The sequence below is a fragment of the Zootoca vivipara genome, chromosome 15 (assembly GCF_965207765.1).
Source record: "Zootoca vivipara chromosome 15, rZooViv2.hap1.1, whole genome shotgun sequence".
In the NCBI taxonomy this organism is placed as follows: domain Eukaryota; kingdom Metazoa; phylum Chordata; class Lepidosauria; order Squamata; family Lacertidae; genus Zootoca; species Zootoca vivipara.
In genome coordinates, this window is record NC_142598.1 from 13,392,491 (window position 1) to 13,418,675 (window position 26,185).

Sequence of the window (26,185 nt, forward strand, 5' to 3'; positions counted from 1 at the left end):
AAACGGTCCGCCCGCCACCTCCCCCTCAGCTGTAGGAGGAGGGAGGCGGGAGGCAGACTTCTTGGAGGCCCCACAGAACGTCCTACCCCGGCTGGCCCTGCCCCACAGGCGGCTGGCCCTGCCCCTGGGTGAAGGGCATGCGTGCCGCCCCAGGCACCTAATCAGCTTGCTCTGCCGCCTCATTTTTTTTTGCAGGATATGGATAAAACTGTTTCAAAATGAGAGCAAGAGCATTGGCTATTCTTTTATTATTACTATTATTTTGTTTTACATATTTAAGTTTATAATCATACCACAACACATCCAAAGTTACAAGGTTCCCTCGAATCTCTGGACTTCCCACCTTCCCCTCCATGGGTTCTGTTGTTAAACCTTTTCTACTGCATCTTTAAAAAATAATAATCCAATTTTTAAAAAAACTCCATTATGTTCATAGTTCTTGTTACATTACAAGTGTTACTGCAGTCGTGCTAATGTTTTCATCCACTTACAGTGGTCTTCAAGGTAAGTTATCATTAAAGTTTTGGTCTTCCTGGTTCCTGAGCTTTCTGGTCAGTTTTGCCATTTCGGCATAGTCCAACAGCTTGATTTGCCATTCTTCTCTGGTAGGGACTTTATCTTCTTTCCATCTCTGGGCTAACAACATCTGCGTAGCTGTCACTGCATACATAAAAAGTCTTTTCTGCTCCCATGGAATTTCAGTACCTACAATTCCTAATAGAAAAGCCTCTGGGTTTTTTTTGGTAAAGGTTATTTTAAACATTGTTTTCCAATTCATTATATCTCATTTCCAAGAATGCTTTTATTACCTTACACATCCACCACATATGATAAAGGGTGCCTTCTTTTTCTTTACATTTCCAGCAGATATTTGTACCTGTCTTATACATTTTTGCTAACTTACTAGGAGTTGAATTCCAAAAATGGTAATCATTTTCATATAGTTTTCTTTCAATGTACAGCGTGCCATGAATTTCAAATCAGTTCTCCATAAACTCTCCCATGATGAGAGTTGAATATTATGCCCCAAATCCCTCGCCCAGGTTTATTTAAATATTTTTTATTCAGTTTTACATTTAACATTTGCATTCATGTACAAGTCATAATCATATACAATTCGGATTCTCTGAATCCCTTGACTTCCTTCCACCCCTCCATGGTTTCCATAGTTATTCTTTTTCAACTGCATCGTATAATGTTCTCTGTATTTCCTTAAAATTCAGTTCTTACCATAGTTCTTTGTTACATTGCAAGTGTTGTTAAAACCCTGCCTACGTGTTTAATTGTTTACAGTGTTCTTCCAAGTAACTTATACATTTTCGCCATTCTACATTAAATTTATTATCTTCTTGGTTTCTGATCCTCCCGGTCATTTTCGCCATTCAGCGTAAGCCATCATCTATATTAACCATTCTTCTCTGGTAGTGGTCTATTTATTTTTTAACCAGTCAGTCTGAGGCACCTGAAGGCTCAATGCATCTCTGTCTGCCACACACCAAGAAAGGCTTGTTGTACTGTGTGTTTAAAGATAAAACAGCTGTTCTTTCTCATGCACACATGAATGAAAATAGAAGAAACCATGCTCATAGTTAGCACATGCTTGGAAGTGTGGGATAAGTGTAGCACAAAATGCAGGTGTAGGGATCCTGTGCTTGCAATGCCATTTTATTCAAACTTTTTATGCCAGCTGATGGGTCAGGGCTCATATCCGCACTGTCTGTCTCAGGTGCCTGCAGCCAAAGCAGCAGGATTTAACCCCCCACTTAACAGATGATGGGTTAAATCCTGCTCAGTTTGATCGAACTTGCCCGTTCCCCCTTGTGAACAGATGCACAAAGCCAAAGGAAGCAGCAGCAGGAGGGGTGGGAAACAGGTCCGTTATCCTTTGCTGCATGCCTGTTTCTTGGAAGGTGTGTGCTGCAAAAAACGAGCAGACTCTCTCCCCCCCCCCCCCCGCATCCCTGCATGATGAAGAAGTCCTGCTGTGGGGAGGGAGAAACCTGCTTTAAGTAGACATTGGCTCCAATAGGGACTTCTCCATAGTGCAGTGTTGCAGGGGGAAAAAAGGAGAGTTTGCATGCTTTGCTGACCCTGGGGTTTTTTCACCTACATCACTACACAACCAAGAAGTCGTGCCTCCCACAGGAAAAGGGAAAAGAATTATTTAGAAAAAGCAGATCCTTGCAAAAGAGGTTCTTTCACCTCTGCTCCATGTGAGTGCAAGCTAAGCATGGGTTAAAATTCTACCCAGTTTTGCTGCATGCAACTCCCAGGGGGAGGAGTGTTTGTCCAAGGATACTTCCCAGTGCAAAAGACACACAACGCATGTCATGGCTGAAAAGTGTTTCTGATGGACAGTGACTGGATTTCATAGGACATTCTAATTATTAACTCATTTCTCAACCTTCCCAGGCATCTGCTCTAAGTATTCGAGTCCAGTGCGTAAAAGTATCTACAGTGGTACCTCTACTTACGAATTTAATGCGTTCCGAACACACATTTGTAAGTTGAAAAAAATTGTAAGTCGAATCCCATAGGAATGCATTGGGAGAAAAAATTCATAAGTCGAAGCAACCCTATCTAAAAATTCGTAAGTAGAAAAAATCCTATCCAAACCGCATCCAAGATGGAGCTCCATTCGTAAGTAGAAAAATTCGTAAGTAGAGTTATTCGTAAGTAGAGGTACCACTGTATTGTTCTTTGCTTAAATGCAAAAACTCAATTTAATAGCCACCAGGTTTTTCATTTTTTAAAAATTGTGCTTAGCAACATCATTTATTTTCAATGTAGGCTTTCCAAATCTCTTCCCGTTTCCCTCGCTTATTTTTTACATAACTCTTTACAGCTCATAGATATTTTGGATAGGGGGTCCCTTAGCAACAGGATGAAATCAACGCCATGGGATCAGCAAAAGTATTGTTCAGTAATGTGGAATGCTGATGTTTTTGTTGCTTATAAATCTTTGGTTCTTAAATTATTTTTTAGAGTCCACCTCAGCACAACCATTCTGCTAGGGGGGTGGAAGCACAGGTTCATAAAACTTTCAGAACACAGAAAAAACATGGGCTTGCATTCAACCAAGTCATACTCAGAGTAGACCCATGGAAATAAATAAACTTGTTCATTGACTTCAGTGGGCCTACTCTGAGTACCACTTGGACAGATACAACCCCATTTTATGGGGCAGCATATCCCACGGTGATGCTGGCTATCCAGTCAAATCATTGCACTATGTCCGAAAGATCTCGGGTTCTTTCCAGAGGTCTGGAAAGAGATCCTTCTGCGTATGTTCAGAAGTGCTTGCGGTGGAGCAGTCTTGGCGATTTATGTGCTCCGGGAACTTGATTTTGTTAGCAAAAAGTTATCTGTTGCAGTAACAGGAATGTTGCAGTAAAAGCGTTATTTTTCCATAGTCTCTAGTTGGCAAGTGATGGTCAGTCGTAGTGAAGATTCTTTACAAAGCCTCCTCCAAATCTTTTTCTCTCTGGGAAGCTAGGAATCTGTCAGACAAAAATCTTTACATTAGAATTGGTTTATACCAGTGCTTTTCAACCAGGGTGCAGTGGCACCCTGGGGTGCCTTGAATGATGGTTAGGGGTGCTGTAGGCAACACTGGCCTCTGCCCCTCTTTCCTTCCCTCCCTCTTCTGATGCCCCTCTTACATCTCTGCCTCCCAAAGGCTTGCAAGGCTGTTTGTTGCAGCAGCCCGGGCTATAAGCTCCACAGGTGAATGGTGCCTCTGGGAGGCACCTCTCTTTGGGGGGGGGGCAACCCAGAGACATGAGGCAGTAGCAGCGGCTGCCCAGAGGACTCCCAGGTAGAGGGGAGAGGAGAGGAGGTTGAGGGAACACTCCATAAAGGAGGGTGTTCAAAAAGGGGTGAGGGGTTGCTGGTGCTGCAGGCAAGGGGTGACATAACTGGGCTCCTGAGCCTCACAGGGGTGCCGCAGGAAGAATGTAGTTGGTCATGGACTCAAAAAGGTTGAAAATCTCTGGTTTATACAATACCAGCAGAAGTACCTGGCATTGCCCGGGAATTCTTAGAAACAAACAAACAAACAAACAAATACTGCAATTTCAGCTGAATTTGGGGGAACCACTTGAAGCATCCATTGTGTAGAGCTATTTCAATTGCTTTTGTTTGACGGGCTCACTGCAAACAGCTGAAAATCTGTAAATTTTGATAATAACCCTGATTTGCAATGGGGGTTGAATAATTTCAATTGCATGACATAACTACCATTACCAGACATCCCCTTCTGCAGACATTTTTGGGACATACCTACTTGCTTTCCTTCCCAGCTCTTTGCTGAGGAGGTTAAAAATTAAGCAAAGCAGAGGCTTTATCTCATTGGTGAGTTTTGCAATGACTTGGATTACATCAGTGCTTGTACTTTTGTCCTTCTCACATCTCTTCCTATTTTTCCCCTTTTCCAAAGCTTCCAAAATTTTAACTGTTAAGGAGAGAGCACACATACCTGGTTACCATCTCGTAAGTAGTACCTCTTCTCTATGACCTGAAACAAAAATTAAAAAGGGAAGAGTGAGTGTCGTGCATTGGTTTATACAACAGTGGTTTGATGTTGAAGTCAGGATATCTGTACAGTATTAACTTTGCAGCTTCAACATCGTAAGCCAGCACACTGCATCCAGAGGCTCGCACCGAGAGGAGAAACAAATCTCTAGGACTCCTGCATTCCTGCAGGATTTTGTGCAGTCCAATTGATTTAAATAAGGATGTTTCCATATGGTGCCATTGCCCAGCCTGGCTGAGCACAATGAAATTCACAGCCTGAAGCTGGTTACAATCTATGGCAAAGGCTGAAGCAGCGTGGTACTTTTTTTTTTTAAAAAAAGAAAGACTTTTAAACACAGGCAGTAGAAGGACTTCTCAATGAGAAGGTATTATTTTCTCTCCAAAAGATTGCCCTGGATTTTTTCTGGGGCATTCTGGGGAGAACTGTATTGAAAAATAGATGCAATTAATAAGGAAACAAAGGACCCGTGCTGAGGAGGTCGGAAGTTGGTGGAGAAAGTAGTCTGCTTGTAATATTTTTGTGTTTTGGTGTTGTGGTTTTTTCTTTTTTCAAGTTATGTTTTAATTTTTCTGTTTGTATTGTTTATAAACTAATAAACATTGAATTGAAAGATAAACTAGTTCTCTTATCTCTTCTGTCAAGGTTATGCTGACTATAATAGTGAGGCCAGAAGGAGCCTGGGTCTCTCTCTCTCTCCCCCTTTTCGTTCTGGTTTGGTGTTCTGTATATAGTGTTCAGGTTTAGACTTAGTGTATTATAAGTTATTGTAAGTTTAAGTGAAGTCTGCTGCAACTGGATTTATTATGGACAGTGCCAATCCTCAATGTACTGGATTTGTGACCATTATGCCCATTTCCTGTAAAGCTCCAACTATACATTGGAATCTGCTCTGGATCAATATTGAGTAAAATTTCAATGACACCTCATTGCCTTCTGTATACAGCTGTTGCATAGTCAGACAGGCAGAAAAATCTCAGAGCCTTAATTTAAAACCCAGAAATAGGCTGAATCAGAAGCAGGTGACTTCTTGCCTGTAGCCTTCTTCTGCGTTACAAAAAGTACTTCTGTATGTTCCTGCTCTGCCGTTCTCTTATCCTGCATTATTTCCTGGTGCTACCTGAATTCTTCATCTCCAGTCTTGTTAATCTGCCTATTTATCACTTGTCCAGTATGCCTGAACTGCTCTCACAGAATTCACCTCTGCCTGACCACGAATTTTTAGGTCCTCAACAGGTTGTCTCAGCCTGGCCTGCTTACTCAGTTACTGGAATCTGTTAAAGCAGCTGTAAAGGAAATTCAATGGCCTATGCAATTCACATCAGGTTACTCAAGGCTAATGCTCTTCAATTTCTATGCTGAAAAAATGAAAAAGCAATAGATATGCAGTACTGACTCACCTTGTCAAAGAATCTACTAAGCTTCACAGCATTGGAGGAGCCTGCAGCCAGGTAGCGAGGGTTGGTGCAGTCCTGAAAACATCAACAGGTAACTTTCTCTTGAGAGTCATTGAAACCACAATCCTCAACAAGCACATGAGTTCTGAACATAATCCTGTGCTCAATAGGGCTGGGCGATATACAGTGGTACCTTGGGTTACAGACGCTTCAGGTTACAGAAGCTTCAGGTTACAGACTCCGCTAACTCGGAAACAGTACCGCGGGTTAAGAACTTTGCTTCAGGAAGAGAACAGAAATCGTGCAGTGGCAGCGGGAGGCCCCATTAGCTAAAGTGGCAGCTAAAGTGGCGGATTAAGAACAGTTCAGGTTAAGAACGGACCTCCAGAACGAATTAAGTTCTTAACCTGAGGTACCACTGTATTGTCCAAAACAGGTTTGAAATCCATATTGTGATAATGATTTCATAATGTTTGACCTATATATATATATATATATATATATATATATATATATATATATATATATATACACATACATACATACCCACGCTATGCAAAAATCACAATGTGAGAAAAACAGTGAAGCCAGCCAGCGCCCCTACATAGCTCCATCCTTATTTCAGACATCATGATCTATCGGTATATCATGATATTTAGCTGGTGATATATCACAATGTTGAAAACCAAATATTGCCAGTCCTAGGGCTCAAACTGAAGCAATAGCTGTGTATTAGAGCCAGTTCACACAAGGGAATTTTTCTATGTGGACAATCAATTTCATGTAGAAAGACAGGAATCAACCAGTCGTGCCCAAGCTTGGTAGCCAACAATTATTTCTATTAGCCACTGAGAATATAACAGAAATGTCCTTGACCACCTGAAGAATGCTGCTCACTTTCCACAGACCAAATGAAGCCTGCTTTGCCACTCACACACAAAATTAATGAAAAGAACTGGTAACATATTTTCTCCACAAGTTCATGTCCTTGAACATCTATGTCCTGAATGAGGTAACTGTGCCCCTGAAGGACCAGGTGCGCAGCCTGGGAGTCATTTTGGACTCACAGCTGTCCATGGAGGCACAGGTCAATTCGATGTCCAGGGCAGCTGTCTACCAGCTCCATCTGGTACGCAGGCTGAGACCCTACCTGCCTGTGGACTGTCTCGCCAGAGTGGTGCATGCTCTGGTTATCTCCCGCTTGGACTACTGCAACGTGCTCTACATGGGGCTACCTTTATCCAAAAAGGGATACTTAATCCAGAATACGGCAGCTACATTGGTGACTGGGAGTGGCTGTCGAGACCGTATAACACCGGTCCTGAAAGACCAGTATATTGGCTCCCAGTACGTTTCCGAGCACAATTATAAGTGTTGGTGCTGACCTTTAAAGCCCTAAATGGCCTCGGCCCAGTGATACCTGAAGGAACGTCTCCATCTTCATCATCCAGCCAGGACACTGAGGTGCAGCTCTGAGGGCCTTCTGGTGGTTCCCTCCCTGCGAGAAGTGAGATTACAGGGAACCGGGCAGAGGGCCTTCTCGGTAGTGGCGCCTGCCCTGTGGAACACCCTCCCATCAGATGTCAAAGAAATAAACAACTATCTGACTTTTAGAAGACATCTGAAGGCAACCCTGTTTGGGGAAGTTTTTAATGTTTGATGTTTTATTGTGTTTTTAATATTCTGTTGAGAGCTGCCCAGAGTGGCTGGGAAAACCCAGCCAGGGATGCAGGGTATAAATAATGAATTATTTTATTATTATTATTATCACCATCACCATTATCATTATTATTACTGAAACTCTCCCCTCACTTACCGGTACCTAATTCCACACTTTTCTGGAAAAATACAAACTTCCTCTCCACAAAATCCAGCTCTTCTTCCCCTCCTACTTCCTCTGACCATGCTTTCTACAAACAGGCTCTTCATTCTGTGCACTCCACCTCATTTGTGCCTGAGCACAGCCTATCAGAATTTTTTTTCAGCAGCAGGCTAATAGGGTTTTCCCCACAGGATAAATCTGCTCTAGGTTTTTCTGGCAGTCTAATTTAGTTGCAGTAATGGAACCTCTCTCCTGGCCTCCACCTCCTGCTGCAGCCAATGCTGTGAATAATTAGGCTGCCACTATTAAAATTGACAAGAGATGCAGACTGATTGTCATTCTTTAACAATAGCAAATTCTCTGAATTATTTGAAGTATGCAATGCATACTATTCTGGTTAACTCTGTAAAGTTTGCATAACTGATCTGCAGACACAATAAAATCTGATTTGGAAAAAAAAGTATTCATGCCCTTTTTTAAAATATTAAAAAATCTTAATCCAAACTGACAAAAATAAGATACAAAATACAAACCAGATTAATTTCTTCTGCACTGAAATCCTCAGCAAGGAAAGCAGTTCTGGTCAAGACATCACTGCGCTTCACTTCTGGGATCTGGTCCAGCTTGGTCCCTATGACAAGCAGCGGAATCTGGTTATCGGCAAACTGCTCACGGTCATAGTCCCTACACAACAAAAAGAGGATGTGTGTGTCAGTAAACAATATTTTCGACTAGTCATTAAAGACACAAACATTAACTGGGAAGGGAGCACTTGAAAAGTCTAGTGAAGCAGCAGCAGATGTCAAACGTTTTTTTCATATGTGGTGTAAAAGGGTAAAAGAGTATTGGGAAATGATCCATAATGAATTGAAAAAAATGTTTTAAAGTACTTTCCCAAAAAAACCAGAGTCCTTCCTGTTGGGGACAATTCAGACTGAAATTCCCAGGTGTCAAAAAAGGTTATGTATGCCACTACTGCAGCCCGTGTTTCGTTAGCCCCAAAATGGAAAACAAGTGAGGTCCCAACCAAAGAAGAATGGCAACTTAAGTTGACAGAATATGTGCAGCTTGCAGATTTAACATATAGAATAAGAGAACAAGAAGAACATGCGTTTAGGGAAGACTGGGAAATGTTTATTGAATATATGGGGAATAACTCTGTACAGCTGAAAACGCTGGCAGCACTAAGGTAAATTCGATAGTGTAAATAAGTTATGATGGATGTAATAATGGAATACTGAATGTTATAGTTTCTGTAAAATATGCAGGGATTTATGATATGTAAAATGAACTATGGAAAGAGAAGAAGGGAAGTCATTGATATCTTAAGGATGTAAAAATGAGTACTTTAAATTGTATATATAAACAAAGCAGCAGCAGATATCAAGAAAGTGGCAGAGAAAAATAGGCCAACAGCCAAGGAGAAAGTTGGGATAAGTGTATAGCTGTCTAAACCTGGCCCCTACCCATGGCACCTGCCGAGGCCCCTTTCGCTCTCATCTTTTAAAAAAAGGTGCAAAGAAAGATTGGAGATCCCTGGTCTCCAGGATCATAATAGCAGACAGACTGGAAATTGGGTTCAAATCCCCATATAGTCATGGAGCTTGCTAGATAATACTGAATCAGTAGCACATATAGTGAACTTCAAGAATTCTGGCACCACTTTCTACGCTCTACCCGTTCGCAGCTAGATGCTCCATCTGCACTGCAGCTTGAGAATCATTACATCATTGGAGATCAGGGGTGTCTTAGGGAAAATGAGGTTGCTGGGGCAGTGGGAGAAAGCAATATGACAAAAGGGTCAGCATAATCAAGGAAGGATATGGGACCTGGAAAGCAGGAGAAATGCAAATGTGCAAGGCACCTTTATGAAACCTCAGGACGTAGCACAAGTTCTAGATGAATCGATGCATCAACTTACTCTTACAATGAACCAGCACTGACCTGATTGACAAAGATTATCCTTCTCCAGGTTCCGAATTCTTTTAAAAAAAAATTATTTATACTTTTCAGATATATTGTTGTCGTTTAGTCGTGTCCGACTCTTTGTGACCCCATGGACCATAGCACGCCAGGCACTCCTGTCTTGCACCGCCTCCTGCAGTTTGGTCAGACTCATGTTGGTGGCTTCGAGAACACTGTCCAACCATCTCGTCCTCTGTCGTCCCCTTCTCCTTGTGCCCTCCATCTTTCGCAACATCAGGGTCTTTTCCAGGGTGTCTTCTCTTCTCATGAGGTGGCCAAATATATACATTTCACTAATTTTACAACCATTTTGACATTTTAAAACTTGACTTCCTTCCCCCTCTTTCTGTGGTTCCTTAAACTTATTTTTAATATCTTCTGCTTATCCAAATTAGCCTAAATTGCTCAATTATTCATCTTCTTTAAATATATACTCTTATGTTACTGCAGGTTATTACAATAATCCTGCCAGTGTTTTTATTTGTTTACAATTTATTTGTAAATATTCAATAAACCATTTCCATTATTTTATAATAAGTTTGTTATCTTGATTTCTTATTCTGGTAAGTTTCACCATTTCTGCACATTCCCTGTTTTTGTATCTATTCTTCCTTTGCTGGGACTTCTTCTTTCCATTTTTGGGCAAGTAATGTTCTTGTCACTGTAGTCGCATAGATGAATAAGTTTCTATACAATTTAGGTAGTTCTATCCCTATAATACTCCAGGTTCCAAATTCAGTTGCTAAGGCAGAATTCAATTTTCTATTGTGATGGTGTTTAAAGGTGAACAATGTTCAAGCTCAGAATGTTCAAGCTCAGAACAAGTGAAGTTTGCAACAAACACAACAAATTTCATTACAAGTGCTGAAGACTGAAGCATCATCTGGAAAGCTTCCTTGGATTATTCAAGAACACATCAGGTTCCCTCAGTCTCTGAGGGCAGATCATTCAAAGGGTCCCACCGCTTTTATGGGTTGCTGTTAAGCAATACAAAGATAAAGAGCAAGGGCCTGCTCTTCAACACACATTTTGGAAAGGGGGAGAGACGCTCTCAACTTATCTCATCCCTCCATCACATTTGCCATGATTTTCAGGTCCTCTGCACACTCACCCATTTGTCACCAGCACTCCCGATGGAGCCGTATCTCTGTTGAGAGCTTCCAAAGACCATCGATATAGGTTCTGGGAGGACTTCTTGTTGGTTAAGTCATGTACTAAAATGATGCCTAAATAAGTAAAAGGCCATTCATAAATAAAATGAATTCTTCCAAACACAATCTAAATTACGTTGAAAGACATTGCAGGTTGAGAACACAAGGCAAGGTTGAAAAAACTGCACAACTAGTTTCACATACCCATGGTAGTTTTGGCCTTTTTGTTTCCTGTACAGCACCCTATGCAATTTGCTTTTGAAATCAAAGGGAGCCCCCAATTTACTAGCCTTGATTATTCTCTTTTGTATTGTTCCAAGTCCTCTCCTACTGGAAAACTGGGGATACACCCTTCCCTCACTTAATTCATTATGGACTACCTCTCAGAATTCCCTTTGATCAATGCAGGAATTTTGAAAGTCATTTTATTTACAAGATGTTGCCACTTATGGAGAGAAAATAAATCTTAAACCACCCCTTTCCATCCCCAGCCAATAGAACATTGCTACACATGTTGAGGACTCTAGTCCTAAACAGGAAAGACAATACATGTTAACTATTTATAAGTGTTCTTCTCCTTCAGAGTTGGTGTTGCACATTTGGTTCTTTCCAACTATACAACTCCATGAACCCAAATTACAAAAGGACCAGAGCTCCAAAGGGCCTTGTGCTAAAAGCACCCCGGTCTCTCAGTATGTGTGACATTGTATGTACTGAGGCAGAGCGTTGCCATAAATTTAATCTGTTTGCAAGCTTGTGGTTACAAACAGGCACCATGAACACCTTTAAACCCAGAAAATGATTTCAGGAAGCAATTTAAACAAATTTGCCAGAAAGTACATGTACGTATACGGTATCAAAAAAAGTAAAACATTTTCATATCTAAATTCAGCCAAGTAAGGAACCCTGCTTTAATATCAGAAACTCTCCCTTGCAGTACTTCTGGAATAGGTTCTGCATGAACCAAGTTAACAGGTGTTCTTATAGAATGAAAGTAATAGGAAACAGATCCTACAACCTGCATACATTACCATTAACTGAGTTGTAGAACACAACACGTGTGCTTTTTACACTACTGGCACTGCCCACCGAACCACCAACATCCCATAATTCAATATAATAAGTCTTCTCTTCTGGGGTTCCTTCTTTGTAGTCATGAATCTGAAAATGAAAAACCAAGAGTGCCATGTATGTAGAACAAGGCAATACAGCAATACAGATTTCTACTTGAAGGCATATGGTTTGGTTACAAACATTCAGTCTATTGTTGTACCTTTTGTAATGGTTTCATCCATAAAAATAAATATAAGATTCGTTTTCATATTATCCTAACAACTACTTTATATAGGGCCATTAGCACTTTGCTGCTCCTCCAAGGGGCTTCATGAAAAAGGTGGGTTTTGGAGAGGGGTTTAAGAGCATGAGAACTGACATGTTGGCTCAAAATCCATCTGGTCCGACATACAGCTTCCATTAGCAGCTAGCTACCAAAAGCTCAAAAACCAGGGGCATGAATATGACAGCTGTCCTCTCTTTTGGCTCCAGCATTTGGCATTAAGATGCAAACTGACACTTCACACGTAAGTTCCATTTAGTTTTCCTGTCAAGTAGCTGTTGATAGGCACCCCCATGACTTTTTCTAATCCTTAAAAAAAATATTTGAGGGGAATGAGGCACTAGATCCATAGATCATGCGCTTGCTCCCATGGATTCTTCTTCCATCATTTCTAGAGGACATAAGAGAGGAACTACTATAGGATCAGTTGAAAAAGTTGCAAGTTATCAGTATATAGGTGACATTTCGTCCCATTCCTAGTCATCCAGATGTCTTCATGAATGGTCCAGTGGTTACCAATTGGTGGTCCCTGTAACCCCCCCCCCCACCGAGAGGGTCCATTGCACCATCCTCCTAAAAAAACTACCACAGAGAACTCAAACTTTTCAAAAGTAGGGGGTCTATGGCTTGGCTGTTAAAAAACAGGGGACCCATAGTATTTAGCTAATTGGGAATCACTGTATTAAGACAAAATATGTGAGGGAACATATCATGGAGGGAAAAGCACAGAGGAGAACAAACTATTCCCCAACTACTTCTTTGAATACAGTCAGTGCAGTCTGTCAAATGCAAGTTGATCTGCTCAGGGCTGTACTTCAATCTCCTGCAAGATCAAGCATGTAGTCTGCCAATTTTTGGTGATTTGATGTATGAAAAGCTGCTGCAAGGCCACACCAATTCAACAGGGTAACATTACCTCAGCCTTCTATTTAACAAATTGCCTGGCTGGTATCCATAGGTGACCAGGAATTCCTTGCAAACATGTCACCAGGCTGGCAAAGAAGAGACGGCTCTTCCCATTCTTCCTCCATCAGTCCACTTAGCAGCTGGTGGGAATTAGGGGAGACTTCCTTTCCTCTGTCACCAATACAAAACCATGGTCTACTAGCCTTTCAGAAAAAAATTGGTGGGCCCATCACTTTTGTGGGCTTATTTACAAATCTGCATTACTTTATCTACACCAGAGTCTGGATTGGAAACAGTTCAAACTACTGTTTGCCTGCTTCAGAACTAAGATTTCTTGCTTCCTATTGCAATAGCCTACTGTTTTACAATTCCCTTTGCATCCTGATTATATGTTTTTACTTTGCCAATAAGCCTTCAGAATTTCCCTCATCTTTGAAGTGAAATACCACCAAACAATAGAAATTCATAGTTCCACCTACTCGGACATCAACGGAGCAGCCTACAGTCCAAGACGGGTTTCCCAACATCTGATTGTGACATAAGAGGTGAACAAGCGATGACTTTCCCACACCTGCAAGAAAGGCAATTGCAAACTAAGCCTTCATAGTAAGTGAAACATCACTGCCTTTCTTGTAAATTTTCTGTGTAGTTTAAATTAAGGAGGAACAAGCAAATTTTGAAACTCCTAGTAGGATAGCCCTTAGAGCAGCCTTCCCCAACCCTGGGTCTCCAGGTGTCCTTTACCTTTTATACCTTTTACCTGCAGGGTGAGGACTAGAGATAGGAAGGCCCTGGGGGGGGGACTGGAAAAATTGGAGGAAAAGCCACGTTTTTTCCAAATGAAAAAAGAGAGCTTTGGGGGGAAAAACCTAGTTTATTTCCATATTTCCCTGGTTTTCCCCCAGGCCTTCCCATCTCTAGTGAGGACCAAAGGAGGGTGATGTGTCCCCCACCAGAGGTACTACCCCCCTCTCCCTAACACCCATTAAAGGTAAAGGACCCCTAACCGTTAAGTCCAGTCACAGACGACTCTGGGGTTGTGGCACTCATCTCGCTTTATTGGTTGAGGGAGCCAACGTTTGTCCGCAGACAGTTTTTCCGGGTAATGTGGCCAGCATGACTAAGCTGCTTCTGGCAAAACCAGAGCAGCGCATGGAAACGCTGTTTACCTTCCCGCCGGAGCGGTACCTATTTATCTACTTGTACTTTGACGTGCTTTCGAACTGCTAGGTTGGCAGGAGCTGAGACACCCCGTCGTGGGGATTAGAACCGCTGACCTTCCAATCGGCAAGCCTAGGCTCAGTGGTTTAGAGACCACAGTGCCACCCGCGTCCTAACACCCATTACATCTATATTATTATTATCATTATTATTATTATTATTATTATTATTATTATTATTATATACATGTTCGAAAGTCATTTCCTCTTCCACCTACAGCCTGAAGTAAATTCTGCGGCTTTTATTTTCCTTTTCTCATTACTCCATGCATGGACCAGACCTCAGCTGCCCAGACTGCCTAGGCCAGACCTCAGCTGCCCTCGCCTCCGCCCCCAGCTCACCTGAATCACCCAACACCAGCACTTTCACCCTTTCCAAAGCAGCCATCTTCCCTTCTTGTAGTAGTGAAGCGCCCGCCAGCCAATAGCAGCTCCCGCGTCCCGCCTCGCGCTGTCAGTTACGCTCTCAGAGGTAGGAAAGAGCCCATCACAGTTCGTCTCTTTCTCCCTATTGGCTGGCAGCTGCGCCGCTCGCCCCACCCAACTTTCGCGCTCGTCATTGGCTCTCGGAAGGGGCGAGGCGGGAAGCTGCGCGTCACGAAGTGAGCGGGTCCCTCCGCGAGACTTGACCGTTACCTTACCTTTCGCCGGCGTCGCGCGGAAGTGACGCGGCTGCGGCGGCGACGTGCTTCGCTCGCATACTTGGTGCGGCCTGGCGGTGGTGAAGAGACTTGCTTGTCCGGGGCTCCTCGCAGGTCAGTCGAAGCGGCCCTCGCAGCGGGGGGGGGGGAGGCCGAATCCCCGCAAGCCTCCCCCCCCACCCCGGTGCACGCTTATGACATCCCACACACCGATTCTGCCCCCTCAGCCTCCGGGTTGTCCTTAGCAGCGGAAATATCCGTTGGTATCCTATCCAGACAAGAGATAGGAAGGCCTGGGAAAAGACCCGGAAAAATTGGAGGGGGGGAACCCAGGATTTTTTCCGGGGGGAAACGGGGGGGACTGGATTTTCCCCCAATTTTCCCAGGCCTTCCCATCTCTAACGCAGACCCAGCCCAGCAATCCTGGGCGGCTCTCAATAGAACACCAGAAACACGACAAAACTTCAAACATTAAAAGCTTCCCTAAACAGTTGCCAATTTTTTGTGAGGTTGTCTAGTTTCTCCACATGAAATTTAAAATCTCAAAGGAGAAGATATGAAAGGTGGAGAAATAGTGAAGAGTATGCAGTAGAAGTAAATAATAGAAATTATATCAGATTCCAATATATAATGTTCCTATTCAAGTAGAAACACGGATTTCCCCCACCCCGCATCTGATGAGTAAGCGCATAGAAAATATAAAGCCAAAGTATAAACTTGTTGAACTTATACTTTATTAGGCACTATAAGAGGGGAATGGGGAAAAGATGAAGATTTATCGAAAGAAAATCAGAAGATGATGGTTTGAAAGCCAGAGGAGGGTGGTACGATCAACAATCCCCTGGAAATTTGGTAAAAGGGCAGAGAAGATGATTTCTCCATGAGAAGATCCAGGAATACCATAGTGAGAACACTTCTAATGAAAACTAGATTGAAGAGGATCAAAGAGAGAATTGAATAACAATCAGTAAAGGCAGTGTAGCTAGAAGAGGTGGGTATGACTGGAAATACTTGATTCGGCTGGGTAATGAGATGTAGCTTAGGGTAAAAATATATATATAGATCAACTTTGTTCTCAAGTATGGAGGCAGGAAGGCAGGAAATACAGAGAGACAGATGAGATTCATATTAGATGTTATTAATGTTTTTCTACAAGATTGAAAAATCTGGATGGGAGGAGTGGTTAAGGAAGGGTTGAGAAGTAGAGAACAGGACTCCAAACTAGAAATAAGTGATAGAGCAGGCACCCCCAAACATATGTCCATTGAGGGGTGGGAGATGTAGAGCAGGCTTCCTCAAACTCAGCCCGCCAGATGTTTTGAGACTACAATTCCCATCCTCCCTGACCACTGGTCCTGTTAGCTAGGGATCATGGGAGTTGTAGGCCAAAACATCTGGAGGGCGCAGTTTGGGGATGCCTGTGATAGAGTAACTTAGCCTTGAATATATGTGGATAACTCCATCTGCCTACAAAGCCAGTAAAGCAAGATTAACTTGAATGATGTGTCTGGCAAAAAGTTCAGTAGATGTAAATAATAGGCTGTTGCTTATTTAGATAATTAGGCATTGCTGGCACTAAAGGTAAAGGGACCCCTGACTGTTAAGTCCAGTCGTGGACAACTCTGGAGTTGCGATGCTCATCTCGCTTTACTACTTTGTACTAAAAGGGAATTTCAACTTAATTTGATCACATAGCCAATTAAGGCTGCTTACCTAGGAGGAAGTCCCATTGAACTCAGTTGAGTTGAGAAGACAACTACAGAGTTACATTGTGAACCTGCAGATATTTCTGCCTTTTCATCTTAAAATCAAAAATTTCTGCAGATAAGGCAAAATTGCACCTAACTTTATCTTTGGTGAGTGGAATATTCTTGAACATCCAGCACAAAGAAGCATAATTCAAAAACACAAAGGTAGCATAAATGTTTTTGAGATTCTATTTCTAGGTACACATTTAAAACCCATCTGTGTTGACTGGTGGTGTGTATCTACCATTTTATGGTAAAGCCAGTGCAATGACAATGCTGTTCCTAACTGGAAAGAGGAACACAGTTGTGGTAATCAAAATTATTGGGCCATGAAGCTCATTTTTATAATTTCCTTCTATTATGTTTGCAGACTTGATATGACAGACCCAGATGTTCTCACGGAAGTCCCAGCTGCACTGAAGCGCCTTGCCAAGTATGTGGTACGTGGCTTCTATGGTACTGAACATTCTTTGGCCCTGGACATTCTAATTCGGAATCCATGTGTGAAAGAGGAGGACATGTTGGAATTGCTGAAGTTTGATCGGAAGCAGCTTCGGGCTGTTCTCAACACTCTGAAAGGTGACAAGTTCATCAAATGCAGGATGAGAGTGGAGACAGCCTCAGATGGCAAGACCACCCGGCACAACTTCTATTTCATCAATTACCGCCTGCTGGTCAATGTTGTGAAGTATAAACTAGACCACATGAGGAGGAGGATTGAGACAGATGAAAGAGATTCCACCAACCGAGCCTCCTTCAGATGCCCTATTTGCTTTAGCACCTTCACAGATTTAGAGGCAAACCAGTTGTTTGATCCCATGACAGGTAAGGTACAAGCATTCAGTTCATAAGCAATCCAAATGGATTGGACAAAATATTTGGTGCCTTACCAGAGCAGGATGAAACTAATGTGGGAACAAACCACCTAACTTGGTTAGTCCATGTGATTGATCCCTGTTAACAGATATTACCCTGGTGGTGGGGATATGTGGCTCGGAAGCATGGAAACATCTTCCAGGCTTCATGTTGCCTGTGTCTGGCTGAAGGAGATGAAAAAGCTTTCTGGAATTAAGTCTTAAATGCATTATTCCAATATCATTGTGCTTTTTCTATTGGTCTTCTGAGGGAAATGGTTTTAATAATAAATTATTCTGCTTAAAATGCTACTTCGTTGTATCTCTCTTACTTCATAGCAGCTTCTCTTCTTAGGACTTTTTCGCTGCACCTTTTGTGAGACTGAAGTGGAGGAAGATGAATCAGCAATGCCCAAAAAGGATGCACGGACGCTTGTGGCACGGTTTAACGAACAGATAGAACCTATCTATGCACTCCTCCGTGAGACTGAGGATGTTAACCTAGCCTACGAATTACTTGAACCTGAGCCTATGGAGATTCTCGCGCTGAAACAGAGGTGGGCTTGGGGTACTGAACCTTCTGCACCTGTACTGGTGTGTTGATATTCAAACATCATTTTGGTGTTGGATATGTTAGGACTGCTCATGTGGTCCAGTCTTCCTTTGCACAACCTGTTGTGTGATGAATCAGGATGCATTTAGACTACAGCTAAGGGGAAAGGAGACAGACCGCTGAAGGAAGTAGAACTCTATAGTGTGGCATGTAAGGATTAGTTGCTTAGCAATATGTGTTATCAATCACTTTGTCTGTTATGACACTGGGATTGCTTAAGATCCTACAGTGAGAACACAACAGTCAAATTCCTATGGGTAGCTAATTTTCTAAGTGAAGCCTTAAGTTAGGGTGGCAAACCTTTTTTTTTAGCTTGAGAGCAGCATTTACCCTTCACCAACCCTCCAGGGGAAAGTATGGCCTCCTCACACCCACAATACGTTGCACGCAACCCTCACCGTTCTCAGCAGATAGGCTGATCAGCAGATTGCTTCCTTTAGTCTGATGACTAAGGAGTGAACAATTCCCATTCCCATTCCTCTGATAAACTCCCCAGTTCTGTCTACCTTATTTGTTTAGTTATTTCTGTTTCCACCACCTATGGTGGTGAGGCCTTGGGGAGTGAGAAAAAAATTGCTGTGTGTGGGTGGGGGTGTGTGGATCATGCCCCTGAACTGAAGCTTAGTCACCCTGCCCTAAGTGTTTGAAACTAGACACTTCAGGAAAAAAGAACAACAAAAACATAACACTTGCTTTAACAATACAGTTTATATAAAGGTGTCCATAATCCAATAATTTGTTCCAAGAAGAGGTGCTAACCATTCATCTTCTAATGTTATAATTTTTCTCAAGAAGCTTATGCCCATTTGATTTATATATAATAACTGCAAATATATTATGGCCCAATTCTTAGTTAAAAGTTCAGAATCCTGTTGGAAGATGATACTGTCCACTTGTTACAGATTACATTGCTGGTATATTAAATTAGGGCGTGTCCCTACACATGACACAAGACTAGGTGATAGAAGCCTGAGGTGATAAAATGGATTGTACCAGACCTAATGTCCCACCCATGCACATGTAAAAAAACCCTAATACATCAGAAGAGAGGTACTAGCCCAGACTGCTCCTTGGCTGTGCCATCTTATACTCAGAGGTAAATTAGTTTAACATATAGGAACTTACAGGAATCCTTCACCTATAGTCTGAAGAGATACTGGCTGTTCCCTCACCTCAGAACTCTTCCACCTCTCTGTTTAGAACAGAATATTTGCCTATCCCTAATGGTTCCATTACCTGTCTTTATTTGGTGGCCCTCCACTTCATAATCCAACATTAATAAACATATAGTGATACCTATATCCCCCAGACGAAATTCCCAGAGATTCCTAAGACATTGACACTGCTGACAAATCTGCATGGTTTATGGGATCATTCTTTTTATTTGATTACATTGATTAATCCCCCCACAAATCTAGTAAAACACCAAAATCACAGTGCAGAACTCTTACGAAATAAAAGATCCACATCAGAGCAGAAGCTAAAAAAATTTTCAACCGTAATCACACCTTCTAATAACAGAACCACAATTTTTCCTCATAGATCTACAATGTAGAAAATGTAGAATGCTGTAAGTGTGATTTAACAGGTCAATTTATTTAAATGAGTGAAAATACCTGTGTTAGCAAAGTGTTGTGTTTTAAGGACTGGGATGCGGGTGGTGCTGTGGTCTAAACCACTGAGCCTCTTGGGCTTGCCGATCAGAAGGTCAGCGGTTCGAATCCCCACGACAGGATGTCCCAGCTCCTGCCAACCTAGCAGTTCGAAAGCACGCCAGTGCAAGTAGATAAATAGGTACCACTGTGGCAGGAAGGTAAGCAGTGTTTCTGCGCACTCTGGCTTCTGTCACGGTGTCCCGTTGGGCCAGAAGCGGTTTAATCATGACCTGGAAAGCTGTCTGTGGACAAACACTGACTCCCTTGGCCTGAAAGTGAGATGAGCACCGCAACCCCATAGTCGCCTTTGACTGGACATAACTGTCCAGGGGTCCTTTACCTTTATTTTTTAACCTGTGTTTTATTATTGTCTACAGCAAGGAGCGGGCTGCCAATGCTTTGGCAAACAGCAGTCTATCAAGTGGGCAGCACAGGGAAGCCTGGTCTGCAAAGGGACCCTCTTATGAGGACTTGTATACCCAGAATGTCATCATCAGCATGGAGGACCAAGAGGATCTGCATCAGCCAGCTAATGAAGGGAAGCCACCTAGAGAGAGACCAGTTTGGCTGCGTGAGAGCACAGTGCAAGGGGCTTACGATCCTGATGAAGTGAAAGAAGGTAAGAAAGCTAAAAGGCAGTGATTCATGAACAGGTAACCTCAGTACTTGATTACTGCCATGCCCGTTATATGGGACTACTCTTGTGCGTGTTGGAAGCTCCACCTCGTGCCAGATGCTGCAACTAGACTCTTGATGGGAACACTCTCGCCAGTACACAATCAATCAATCCTATCAATCAAATCTTTATTACGGTCATAGACCAGCATAAGTAGGGTGGGGTACGGTCATTTAAAATCTGTAAAACGTTTTGGTTAAACTAAAGTTATTAAAAACAGAAGGTAGATATAAAAGACTATAGGAATCTAAAAGAAACTAAAGGAGTCTAAAAGAAGGATTAGGAGCATTAAACAGACGTGAAAGAGAATAAAAGGTTATGGCTGTCAATTTCCAAAGCACTCTGATATGAGTATTCATTAAATCTAGTTTGTGGCACAGGTCATCATCTGACAAATTTTGAACGCTGCTATGCAGAACCTGGCAACACTGTATGTTGGTTGGGTTGGTAACTAAAAGCAGCAGGGAGATATAGAATTGTCCTGTGCGCCCTGGGTACGTATGGAGTAGTGGGGAGATAAGGCTAATATGAATGTCTCTATAGCATAGGCACTGGAGAAGCACATGATCTATTGTTTCTATTTGCCCAGAATCACAGGGGCATTGTCTCTCCAAGTAAACAACACGAGTACATAACCTCAGAGCTTAAAAGCTTGCACTGGCTGCCCATGTTATTGAGGCGGTTTAATGCTCTCGTATTAATTTCCAAGGTGCTTAGCAACCTGGGTTCATGATATCTTAAGGAGTGCCTGATGCCTTATACCCCTGCCCATTCATTGAGATCTTTGGAGAAATTAGCTGAATGGTTCAAAACTACTAGAAGAAGAAGAAGAGAAGAGTTTGGATTTGATATCCCGCTTTATCACTACCCGAAGGAGTCTCAAAGCGGCTAACAATCTCCTTTCCCCTCCTCCCCTACAACAGACACCCTGTGAGGTGGGTGGGGCTGAGAGACTTCAGAGAAGTGTGACTAGCCCAAGGTCACCCAGCAGCTGCATGTGGAGGAGCGGAGACACGAACCCGGTTCCCCAGATTACAAGTCTACTGCTCTTAACCACTACACCACACTGGCTCTCTAGAAGCTTTGCCTTCAGTGATGTGGGCCCAAGCCTGTGGAAGTCCCTCTCAATTGAGATTAGATAAGCAAACTCCTTACTGAGCTACAGGCGCGTAACAAAGGCTTCCTTATTTCAGCGGGCATTTTAATATACACTTAGAAATTCTGAGTATTAAGCAATATATAAATATCTGAAATTTAAACAGATCTGAGAGAAATAAAGAAGTGAAAGTGAGTAATTCAGAATGGGGAAGTGTATGCTCTACATATTTGTACACATGTGGACACTAGTGCTTACTCCTGGTAAAGTAGCTGCCTTCTCAGACATGTGTAAAAAGTGTGATTAGTTTTATGCTCCTTAGAACATTTACACTGTTTCTTGGCTCCTGCTTCCATTCATATCCTTGAGTGGGCCTAAACAACCTCCCGCCAGATTTTTTGTGATTTCAGCGGTGACAAACACGTAGAAAGTGAAGCAGAACATGCAGCAGTGTTCAGGTTTCAGTGCCACTAAACAACCCATTGTCACTGACAGCAGGTTGGAGTGCTTCAGAGAGAGGAAGGTGACATAGCTGCCAAGTTTTCACTTTTCTCGCGAGGAAGCCTATTCAGCATAAGGGAAAATCCCTGTAAAAAAGGGATAACTTGGCAGCTATGGAAGGTGAACTGCCTTTGCTGTTTTTTATACACTTGTGTGTTCTCAGAATGGATACAGTATGGACGTGGGTGGTGCTGTGGTTTAAACTACTGAGCCTCTTGGGTTTGCCGAACAGAAGGTCGGCAGTTCGAATCCCCACAACGGAGCGAGCTCCCATTGCTCTGTCCCAGCTCCTGCCAACCTAGCAGTTCAGAAGCTTGCCAATGCAAGTAGATAAATAGGTGGCGGAAAGGTAAATGGTGTTTCTGTGCACTCTGGTTTCCGTCACGGTGTCCCGTTGCACCAGAAGCGGTTTAATCATGCTGGTCTCATGACCCGGAAAGCTGTCTGTGGACAAATGCCTGCTCCCTCGGCCTGAAAGCAAGATGAGTGCTGCAACCCCATAGTCGCTGGAATTAATCGTCCAGGGGTCTTTTACCTTTTACATTTAGTATCGCAGCAGCAGCATGTAAAATTGCTTCCATTGTTTTCTTGCAGGTGGTCAAGACACAGATATGTTACAGGAAGGGGAAGAGGGTCAGTCTGCCCTAGACAATAATGAGGAGGTGATGCAGGCTCTGCTCATCCACGAGAAGAAAACCCCCTCTGCCTCTGCAGCTGCCATGGGAGGTATCGCCCCATTATCTGCCACCAATGCCAGTGACTCTGAGAGCGAGACGAGCGAATCAGATGAGGACTCCCCTCCCCACGTGGCCACGGCTGCACCAACACTCTATGGGCTGACAGAGGAAGATGATGATGATGAGTTTGAGGTGGTGACGGAAGACCCCACTGTCATGGTGGCGGGACGCCCATTTTATTATAGTCAAGTAACCCAACGACCTGAGCTGGTGGCCCAAATGACTCTGGAGGAGAAAGACCAGTACATAGCTATGGGCCAGCGGATGTTTGAGGACATGTTTGATTAGCTCCCTTCTGCTTGTGTGCAGCATTTATAGATGATAGTCACCTGGAAATTCTGGAACAGAGCAAAAATACTGAATTATATTCCCATACATTCTTAGTTAATTCAATTGTTCTTTAGATTTACACAGAAAATGCCACATGAGCAATCAGACTGATAAAGAGGCGGCCAGCCAAAGATCGTAGTATGAGAGCGTGAGAGCTTGCTGGGCAATCTGGATGTCCTTCCTCACATATCTGTATGCAGAGCTACGCTTAGACTGAGTTTCCAGATCCATTCATTTCCATGTACTTAATAATTGTTTGCTTTTGATCTGGGAAATAGGAATGCCCTTTTGATTGCTTGTTTTTCTGTTATGAAAGAGGGTTGTAGAAGGCATTGTATTGAGTTTCCTAGATTCTGAGTCAGTGATAGCGTCTCCTCTGAAAATAATATCTAAATATGGTTGCTTCAGAATTGCATATGATCTGCTTGTAACTACTTAATGCCCTGCATACTTAATATATGGGTATTTTTTATTTCTTGCACCCAGACAAGCAGGATATATATTTTGTTCCCCATGTACCATTTTCTTATAGATCCTATCGTTTCTAAAATAGATCTATAGCTGCAGAGAACATATGTACAATCATGTTAATCAATGGATAGTAGGCCACCACAGTGGTTGAAATAGCTTCTTGAAGAAAGAGGCACACTGGAGACAGGTAGACATTTTGGTTATTGCTGACTAGGAAGAAGTTGTCACAGCCTCACAAAGCATGGTGAATTTTACAGTCTTGTAAAACTTGTCATTTTTGAAATTTATTTTACAGGTCAGTGATTCTATTTCTTTGCTAACATGGGCGGATTCCTGTCTTTTCATGCAATCACTTCACCTGCAGTGCTATAATTTTCAAATGAGGGGACTTGACTTCAAAATGTAAATTACCTTCAGTTCAGCCGCTACTTCCAGAAGTGCTCTTATACTTCCCATTGTATGTCATAATCTAAAGATGGGCCAAAACTGTCAAAACATATTTTTCCCCATGCTGGATAGTCCATGTTGAATGAAAAAAAAAACCTCTTCTCCATTCTTAGATTCTGCCCAAAAAAGTGATTTTGCCTAAGTTAAGACTCGGGGTGGGGATATTTTAATTTGGCACGAACCCAAAATGATTATGCAGAACTTTGTTGTGTGTCTGTATTTAGCACAGAACAGTCTATTTTATATATACAGCAGTGCCTACACAAGCAAAGCCGATCTTGTAATGTTTTACGTTTTAAAAACATTTATAGCTTTTAAAAATCATTGTCTTTCTTATTTGGCATTATAGTGGAGCAGAGTGGTAAACGGACTGTGTATTTTAAAACTTTAGTATCTGCCACACATGCTGTTTTAATTTACTGAAATGGTACACGTTATTGGTCCCTTAAAATGTAAAGCCATTGTATAATGACCCTCTATATTCTGTGAAGTTTCTCTTCAGATTTTATCTTTGGAAATTTTGATAAGTAATAGACACATGATCTTTAAACTATGGTCTAAATTTTTATTCCATCTTAAAATAAAAAGGCACAAACAACATGTTCCACTGGTTTTTCATTGATTAATGAACAAATTAGAGCAACTCGCTTTTTTCTTTTTTAGCTTAATGGGATAATATTTGTTGAAGAGTTCTTGGCTCTCTTGAAGGTGTTCCTACACAATGCCACAGTCTGTCTTTCGTATTCCTTTGCTAGATAAAACACCTTGTTTTGCCTGTATGTCTTATACAGTGAATCATAGTAGGCTTTGGATTGTAATACCATGTTGCATGCAGACTTGCTAGGTAACTTGACCTCGTTGCTGCTGGCTGGCTCACTCATTTGCAGTGTAGTGGGGAAACCCACCCAGATGGGCGGGGTATAAATTATAATATAATATAATATAATATAATATAATATAATATAATATATATTTAGCCATGGCGTGGCAATTGGAAACAATAGCTTGTCTACCCACCTCTACCCCAGGTGAGGAGAGGATGACGACATGCATAAGTCCAAGGGATCACCAAACCATGGTTTAGCATTGCAACTGCATTAAAACTCTTGCATTACAGATGAGATCAGATCTGAAGCATAATTGTTATATGAAAGATTGTGAAGCTCTTTGAATGGTAAAAAGTATCTGTCTCAAGGATGTTTAGATAAGGAATGTCTTCAGTATGTGGATCCCATGAAGAAATAAATATTATTTCCAACTGCCTTTATTCCTCCTCTCTTAGGTTGGACTATATGACACTCAGTACTATGGAATTCCATCCAAGAAGAGTTTTCAAAATGGTCTTGTCTTCCTTAGGGAAGTAGTTAGTTACAGTACTTGTAACCTGAGCCTATGTGTGTCCAATGGGGTTTACTTTCAAGTCATAACCTAAGAGACTTGACCCTATAGATGTTTACTGAGAGAGAATTTCTTGGGGTTCACTCCCAACGTATAGTGCACATAGAATTGCAGACCAATACCGAAAATGAATAAAGCATGTTGCTACAGACTGATTGCATTTATGAGTCTTGACATTCTAATTTTAACTAATTTCTTTTGGGCATCTGGTGTCCCAAAGGTCCAGACAGGGTAAGTTATAATCTAAAAATGAATAATGAAAACGTTTCCAGCAGTCAGACTTCCTTGAGTGTGTCTGAGCTGGGTTTCAAAGAGACTAAGAGAGAAAGCCCCTTCATGGATCAATGCCTTGTCGTGGCGAAGGGGCTTGAATAACTCAGAGAAGCTATGAGCTATGCCATGCAGGGCCACCCAAGATGGACAGGTCATAGTGGAGAGTTTTGACTAAACGTGATCCACCTGGAGAAGGAACTGGCAAGCCACTCCAGTATCCCTGCCAAGAAAACTCCATGGACAAAGACAACAGGCATATAAAAGTTATGACGCTGGAAGATGAGCCCCTCAGGTCGGAAGGCGTCCAACATGCTACTGAGGAAGAGCGGAGGACAAGTACAAGTAGATTCAGAGCTGATGAAGCGGCTGGGCCAAAGCCGAAAGGACACTCAGTTGCGGATATGCCTGGAAGCG

General features: G+C 42.3%; 2 protein-coding genes across 4 annotated transcripts; one reads left to right on the forward strand and one right to left on the reverse strand.

The window, feature by feature from the left end:
- Positions 1–784: 784 nt before the first annotated feature.
- On the reverse strand, positions 785–14,730 carry RABL3 (RAB, member of RAS oncogene family like 3). Its single transcript, XM_035097029.3, has 8 exons — positions 14,674–14,730; positions 13,591–13,682; positions 11,901–12,030; positions 10,830–10,944; positions 8,287–8,437; positions 5,935–6,006; positions 4,478–4,516; positions 785–3,500 (listed from the first exon to the last, which is right to left on the reverse strand). Exons 1-8 carry the CDS (start codon positions 14,717–14,719, stop codon positions 3,435–3,437), a joined length of 711 nt encoding a protein of 236 aa, XP_034952920.1. The 5' UTR covers positions 14,720–14,730; the 3' UTR covers positions 785–3,434.
- A 223-nt stretch (positions 14,731–14,953) lies between these two features.
- On the forward strand, positions 14,954–24,700 carry GTF2E1 (general transcription factor IIE subunit 1). 3 transcript variants are annotated; one of them, XM_060268761.2, is made up of 6 exons: positions 14,954–15,086; positions 15,713–15,963; positions 17,091–17,545; positions 17,930–18,131; positions 20,220–20,461; positions 22,710–24,700. In XM_060268761.2, exons 3-6 carry the CDS (start codon positions 17,098–17,100, stop codon positions 23,138–23,140), a joined length of 1,323 nt encoding a protein of 440 aa, XP_060124744.1. In that variant the 5' UTR covers positions 14,954–15,086; positions 15,713–15,963; positions 17,091–17,097; the 3' UTR covers positions 23,141–24,700. The 3 variants fall into 3 exon arrangements, with proteins under 3 accessions (XP_060124744.1, XP_060124746.1, XP_060124745.1); XM_060268763.2 differs by having other exon boundaries at positions 15,713–15,876; XM_060268762.2 differs by lacking the exon at positions 15,713–15,963 and having other exon boundaries at positions 14,962–15,086.
- Positions 24,701–26,185: the final 1,485 nt, after the last annotated feature.